Genomic DNA, 7,935 nt, shown 5'->3' with positions numbered 1-7,935 from the left:
AAAGTTGATTTTAGAAGGAAGGAGGCCATGGATAACAAATATAAGACGTTTACCAAAGTCAGTCAAAGTACCTCTTCAGTCAGATCCTAGTAGCATCAAAGTCGCCCACAATACAATATCCTGCAGAGTCAGGCACAGTACTGGGAGGGTCAGCTCCTCCTCCCTCCCTTTACAATGACCTCTGCATAGGTCACAGAGCATGCTCACAATGCATCCCTATAGAGGCCAATTTTTTTCTGTGATATTATGGGGCAGATTTACTTACCCGGCCCATTCGCAATCCAGTGGCGCGTTCTCTGCGGTGGATTCGTGTCTTCCGACGATACACTAAGGCAGTTCCTCCGACGTCCACCAGGTGTCGCTGCTGCACTGGAGTCCGCCGAGGTCCGCCGGAGTTCACGATCCTATTCCTGGTGAAGGTAAGTGCGTGTCCCACAACACTTTTTTTTCTTAAATGCGTTGGTTTCTCCGAATCCGTCGGGTTTTCGTTCGGCCACGCCCCCCCGATTTCCGTTGCGTGCATGCCGGCGCCGATGCGACACAATCCGATCGCGTGCGTCAAAATCCCGGGGCAATTCAGGAAAAATCGGCGCAAATCGGAAATATTCGGGTAACACGTTGGGAAACCGTGAAGCGGGCCCTTAGTAAATGACCCCCTATGTCTTCTAATCTATGGAGTGCTTTGGAGCAGGATAATATGTCTCCCTCCATAATCACGGAAAAAATACATTAAAAAAGAAATATAGTTAATTTGAAAAAAACTTTGTCATAGATTTTTTAAGTAACATATAAAAGGGGATACATTCCCTTCCAAGCAGATGCAGCATAACTATTATATATACATGACATCTGAATACAAAATAAATTACTCCAACAAATTTAAAGTTTTTTTATTTTTTATTTTTTTTAGAAAAAAAAACTTTGAACAAATGCTCTCCACACAGACCCACATCCTTGCATGCATATAACAATTGAGCGCAACAGTATAGATTCTTCAAGTAGAATTGTATAGAGATGTGCAGGATAGATCTGGGATGTGGACAATGGATATGACGCTACAGCCCTTGATATATCCACCATGTACATACAAAGCATCAGGCAGATCAAGCAATCAAACCAAAAATTCTGCTGACCGTACCTAAATTTGGATATGCCAAAACATTAAAAAATATTCCACATTGTCCCACTATATAATGTTGCCAAATGATACAACTTTGCAAATTTTCTTATTATCTCCATAGTAACAGACTACAAACAAACCCTGTGTAGTCTGATCCTGCAGTCAGATTTACCAAATGCAAAAACTTGATTTATTTCGAAAGATTGGGGCAGATTTACTTACCCGGTCCATTCGCGATCCAGCGGCGCGTTCTATGTGGAGGATTCGGGTCTTCCGGCGATTCACAAAGGTAGTTCCCCCGACGTCCCCTAGGTGTCGCTGCTGCGCTGAAGTTCGTCGGAATGCACTGAAGTTCACCGTCCTACGCTGGGTGCAGGTAAGCGTGTGTCAAGTGACACTTTTTTTTTTAAATGCGGCGGTTTTTCCAAATCCGTCGGGTTTTCTACGGCCACGCCCCCAATTTCCATCGCATGCGCGGCGATGCGTCACAATCCAATTGCGTGCGCCAAAAACCAGGGGCAATTCAGGGAAAATCGGCGCAAAACAGAAAAATTCGGGTAACCCGAAAAAAGCGATTCGTGCCCTTAGTAAATGACCCCCATTGTTTGTAGTCTGTTACTATAAGGACGCATAGGCGCTGCAGACAATTATTGTCAAGGTTGCTTTAGATTTCGGAGTAGATCATTTTGACAGTCAATTATATGTTTTCGATTTTAGGGCATTTTCAAGATTGCTGTTTGATAGCAAAAATACAGACATGACACAGGTAGATACTGAACCTTTGCCCTATTAAAGGGGTTGGGTTCATATTAAGATCGCAAAATGCTGTAGAATGGAGAAGCAGGGAGCATTCTCTGCCTGCAACATCATTCAAAACCCTGTTCTCATGATTAGTTTCCAGTGGCCAAACTATCTACTGTCCTGTTGATAGGGGATACTTTAAAAACTTGGTCAACCCCTTTAAGAAAATGTGTAATTTATATACACAGTGCCCCCATTCACTGACAGCAAGCGGAAATGTTGACCAGACATCCCCTTTATGTCCCCTGTGTGTCTATGGATAGTCTTAGAACAGATACTTCTCAATATAAACTAAGATTAATAAATATACAAAATACAAATCCCCCCCCCCCTTTCATCCGCCAAAATCTGATCCGGATGAATTTGCATCCCAAATGCTCGGGATATATGATAATTCCGTGTCAAACTGAGAGATGAATTTAACTGAACACATGCAAGGCTGAAGGATGGAACAAATAATCCGTAATCACTGGTGGCAGGAAACGGCGGAGCCGGCTCTTCTTGGAAGAAATTACCTGTCCATTAGGAAGCTCCGAGTGGTGACATCTGGAGGGGCCGGATAATGAATTAATCAAAGGGAATGTAAGCAAATATACCCCAGAGCATCATCTCAAAGTGTCAAAGATGTAAAAAAGGTAAAGTATATTATTGCAATAGAGAAGAGACATGTCAACGACGTCTTAAAGCCATCTTGAAGACCACATCTCCGAGGAGAACTAAGCTCCTGATGTCCAAGAATCCGTCAAAGTTCATAATCCTGGGATGAGTGTCATGTATCGCTCCATAATTCTCAGCGACCCATGTGGTAAATCGTCTCGTTGGAAGTTAAGTCTATAGACACAATTATACCATCCGAGGTTAAGGACCTTCTCAGATCTCCAGGGCCACCACAACCATCCACCAAGATCACATCTCCGAGGAGAACTAAAGCTCCTGATGTCCAAGAATCTGTCAAAGTTCATAATCCTGGGATGAGTGTCATGTATTACTCCATGTGGTAAGTCGTCTCTTTGGAAGTTAAGTCTATAGACACAATTATACCATCCGAGGCAAGGACCTTCTCAGATCTCCAGGGCCACCACAACCACCAACCAAGGTTCCTTCCCGTAGAGTGATGTTGGTGGAAAGATAGATACGGTAATCTCTACACTGGGCAAGTCTTAGGAGTTTTCCCAATCTCCGAGCTTCTTCCTCCTTTAGGAACTCATTAAAGTGTATATCATACTGGAGAAGGAGAGAAGACAGTGTCAGTCACCATCAAACCATTGAACATTACGGTTGTGGACAGATTTAAAGTTGACCATTAATGTTGACCAAACCCAATGATTTTGGAGCGCGGTCATGTCTGCTTCTTATCTTTCCAAAACAAAGGAATGGGGCAGATAAACTCCACCTCGCTGCAATCTTATCTCCACCAATGGTCACCATCAAAGAGGAACAATGGTCACCATCAAAGAGGAACAATGGTCACCATCAAAGAGGAACAATGGTCACCATCAAAGAGGAACAATGGTCACCATCAAAGATGAACAATGGTCACCATCAAAGAGGAACAATGGTCACCATCAAAGAGGAACCAGGAGGCTCCGTACACATTAGATGATTACTAGGACCAGCCCAAATCGAAGCACAGTATCTGAACATATATGGAGGATTAAAAGCAATCCTCCACCCAGAAAACACTCGAGTATAAGCCTAGTTTTTCAGCACAAAAATATGTGCTGAAAACCCCAAACTCGGCTTATACTCCAGTAAAAAAAAAAATTGAAAACTCACCTTTCCGGCTTCCCCCACTGCTGGCTATATACTGGGGCAGGGGGCTGGCTATATACTGGGGCAAGGGGCTGGCTATATACTGGGGGATATGGGGTGGCTATATACTGGGGCAGGGGGCTGGCTATATACTGGGGCAAGGGGCTAGCTATATACTGGGGGATATGGGGTGGCAGGCTATATACTGGGGAGGCAGGTGCTGGCTATATACTATGGGGAAGGGTCCGGCAGGCTATATACTGGGGAGGCTGTGACCAATGCATTTCCCACCCTCAGCTTATACTCGAGTCAATGGGTTTTCCCAGGTTTGTGGTAAAATTGGTGGGAGTTCACTAAGACAAGGACACTATATAGGAGGAGCAAGTTGGAGGGAGGCTCTATCATGGCTAATTTTTGAGGGAAAGACTGATTGGGCTGGTGGATTTCAATATGTCTGATGTTCTCATGAAGATAAGTCCCTCATAAGGAGCATCAGGATCCAGCTGACTGCCTTCTCTACATTTAGATCTTTATGTATCTGGGGGTTCATTAGGAATATTTGTAGGCCTTATTCCAGAGGTGTAACTTGAAACTTCTTGAATCTGTCCCAGTATAGAACTGGTTGTGGAAAAGATGTCCCTAAGGTTCCCGGAGCCAGAAGCAACTGGACCCTCAAATGTGTGACTATCCTACAGGTCCATATTACAAGCCGATGGATGAACCCTGCGCTGCTGTAATGGACCACCAACAGCAAAAAAATTCCCTCTTGTGTCTTATATAAAATAAGCAAGTTGTGATGTAGGGATTTACCAGTATAGATAATAGAAGAAGGAGAGGAGATAGAAGGCGAGTTTGCACCAGGCTTCTTTCTGACAATAACTCAAGGTGCTGGCGTTCATTACTACAGGAGGGTCGTAAGCCAACTCCGAGCTGTCTGCCGGGCAGTGGAAGTACCTGGGGAGGAATAAAGACTGGTAAACAATGAGGAGGTCCAGAGCACAACACGTCACAATGTCAAATCATTAGAAATCACCCGTAGCAGCTCCCTCTCCCCTCTCACAGCGTAGAGTCTCAGCAAAGTAAAAAAAATTCTTACCTCCAGATATGGTAGAAGAGTAATGGGGCGTTTAACCCTAGTGTTAACCATTCTTCAGCACATAGGAACATTATGCAGAACAGGCTGTGAATGGAATATTCCGGAAGCACCAGCTGAAAGGAAAAGTTTTATGGAATTAATTAGGGGATTTTCTAACATACAGAGGGCTTCTACTTCTAATAGGGCACAAATATTAAATAGTAATAGTAACCCTCCTTTCTGCTCCTTCACAATAACGATGCTCACCTCTATCTATTAATGATGTTGTAGGGGACACTAAGGTGGTATGTGCAATATGTAGGGTGCTTAAAGGAAATCTACCATCAGGATGAAGGATTGTAAACCTAGCACACTGACATATTGGTGTGTGTTCCCCCTCTGGCAGCATCTGCTCTTCTTTAAGCTTCTTATGCCCTGGATTTTAAATTATGCAAATGAGTCTAAGGGGCTCCAGGCTCCATTAATACCTATGGAGCCTGGAGCCCCACAAACTCAATTGCATAATTTTTAAAGCCTTTTTTGTGAAATCCAGGGCATAAAAAGCTAAGTGAAGAACAGATCCTGCCAGAGGGGTCACACACCAGTATATTAGTGTGCTTGGTTTACAATCCTTCATCCTGGTGGTAAATGTCCTTTAAGGAGGGCACAAAGATGGAACTGTGTAGATTGAATTGAATACTCCCATTCCTTATATTCAGTCTTTTCTGCGCCAATTTTCAATAACGTGACCCAAGATGTCTAGATCCCCTTTGGGGAAACTTGCATAGAGTTTTTAATCCATGATGTCATCTGCTGAAGGGAAGGATTGAGCGCGGCGCCAATGTGCAAAGGATGAAAATAGCAATTCTCTGGGAGAAATATCATCAGCCTTCATTACGAGAAGAGACTTATGGCAGTCGCCTACACTGTGACTGTGCGTCTGCTATGTATAATGCATGGGGCCGTCAGCTCACACTCAGGGTTTTTGTGGGGGCAAGGAGAATATTTGATAGTAATTGCTGTCACAATTATTAACCCCTTAAGCACTAGGTCCTATTATAACTTAAAGAGGTACACCAGTTCAGTGTCAGACTGGAGTGCCTAGGGCCCACTGGTAAAATCCTGTAATGGGGCCCAGTGCTATACTCCATAGCTAGCCATAGATATATAGTCCTAGGGGCCCTGTCAGTAACCGGCTGACTGGTCTATGCCTTTAACTTAGATCCGTTTAGCTCTGTGAGCCAGCAATATGTATCCTGGGGGCCCACCAAGCTCAGGGGCCCACAGGTGGGTTTACCAGTGAGTCAGTCCAAGGCTCGACCAGTTCTGGAATTAACTAAAATGACCCTTCAACTATATTCATTCTCTGGAACTCCTAGACGTGAAGTTATTTAGTAATGTCTGCATAAAACTGATACATTAAAGATCTGTGGAGGCTACAAGACTCTGTGGCGCCTCCTATGGCACGGGTCATATCGACTCTTAAAATTAGACACTGTCCCAACACATTTGAGCCAGATGCCAGGTGTGGTTAAGACAATGGGGGTCATTTACTAAGGACCCGATTCGCGTTTTCCCGACGTGTTACCCGAATATTTCCGATTTGAGCCTATTTCCCCTGTATTGCCCCGGGATTTTGGCGCATGCGATCGGATTGTGGCGCATCGGCGCCGGCATGCACGCGACGGAAATCGGGGGGCGTGGCCGAGAGAAAACCCGACGGATTCGGAAAAAACGCCGCATTTAAAAAAAGAATTGTGTCGCTTGGGACGCGCTTACCTTCACTTGGTCCGGCCCGGTGAACTCCAGTGCGTTCAGATGCTTTTCAGCGCAGCAGCGCCACCTGGTGGACGGCGGAGGAACTACCTTGATGAATCCCGGCCGGACCCGAATCTAGCGCAGAGAACGCGCTGCTGGATCGCGAACGGACCGGGTAAGTAAATCTGCCCCATTGAGCCATATATTTCCTTTAATGGAGCTAGAACAAGGGGTTGGACAAGGAAAGGAGACCAGACTACAGCTCCTCGAGATATGAATTATGATAAGTTCCTTAAAGGAAATCTACCACCAGGATAAAGGATTGTAAACCAAGCACACTGACATACTGGTGTGTGCACCTTCTTGCATGATCTGCTCTTCATTTAGTTTCTTATGCCCTCGTTTTTTACCCAAAAAAGCTTTAAAAAATGTAAATTAGCCGGAGGGGCTCCGGGCTCAAATAAAGAGGACCTGTCCCCCCCGAAAAATACCCCCACCAAATATGTTCCCGCTAATTCTATCCGCAGCCCCTTTATATTTATTCAATTTTTATTACAATTTGTGTGTGCTAACATAGTTTTAATCGATCCGACCGAACACTCAACCACTGAATAAGCCCCTCTGCTACGCATTGCATAGAGCCGGCAGCAGCGCATGTATTGCGCAATCGTTGCCGGCTCTATGCGATGCACACACAAATTGTAATAAAAATTGAATAAATATAAATAAAAAGGGGCTGGGGATAGGATTAGGCGGAACATATTTGGTGGGGGTATTTTTTGGGGTCGACAGGTCCTCTTTAACAGCTATGGAGCCCAGAGCCCCTCAGGTTCATTTGCATGAATGTTAAAGGGCATAAAGGAGATAAATCAAGATTGGATCCTGCCAGATGGGTGCATGTAAGTGTGCTTGGTTTACAGTCCTTTATCCTGGTGGTAAATGAAACCAAGCCCATAGCAGGTCCTAGTTCAGCACCAGTTGGAGAGTCACAAGTTGTAGACACATTGGGGCACATTTACTAAGGGTCCGCAGCCGCGAATCCGTCGGGTTTTTCCCGAATATTTCCTCTTTGCACTGCATTTCACGGAATTGTGGAGCACACGATCGATTTTTGGCGCAATCGCGCCGACTTTCGCGCGACAGAAATCGGGGGGCGTGGCCACCGGACAACCCGAAGGATTCGGAAAAACCGCAGAATTTAAAAAGCCATTTGTGTCGCAAGATCAAGCACTCACATACACCAGGAAAAAGCAGGTGAACTCCAGCGGACCTCGGCGCAGCAGCGACACCTGGTGAATATCGGCGCACGGACCTTAGTGAATCCCGGCAGAACCCGAATCAGCGTCGGAGAACCCGCCGCTGGATCGCGACTGGACCGGGTAAGTAAATGTGCCCCATTGTATAAACAATGAGGGTAACGGATACAAAC

At 45.1% G+C, this 7,935-nt stretch overlaps 1 protein-coding gene across 2 annotated transcripts in view; it reads right to left on the bottom strand.

Moving 5' to 3' along the window:
• Positions 1-909: 909 nt before the first annotated feature.
• Positions 910-7,935, bottom strand: part of CNIH3 (cornichon family AMPA receptor auxiliary protein 3) — a 50,641-nt gene continuing 43,615 nt past the window's right edge. For both annotated transcript variants that reach the window (XM_072140041.1, XM_072140042.1), the window contains exons 4-6: positions 4,770-4,882; positions 4,484-4,627; positions 910-3,145 (exon numbers count right to left, since the gene is read on the bottom strand). In XM_072140041.1, the coding sequence (XP_071996142.1) occupies positions 3,118-3,145; positions 4,484-4,627; positions 4,770-4,882 (285 nt within the window). In that variant the 3' untranslated portion in view covers positions 910-3,117. The remainder of the gene's footprint in view (positions 3,146-4,483; positions 4,628-4,769; positions 4,883-7,935) is intronic.

This window comes from Engystomops pustulosus, chromosome 3, assembly GCF_040894005.1.
Source record: "Engystomops pustulosus chromosome 3, aEngPut4.maternal, whole genome shotgun sequence".
Taxonomy (NCBI): Eukaryota; Metazoa; Chordata; class Amphibia; order Anura; family Leptodactylidae; genus Engystomops; species Engystomops pustulosus.
The sequence above is the reverse complement of the archived record's forward strand: the minus strand, read 5'-3'. Positions and strand labels throughout refer to the sequence as shown.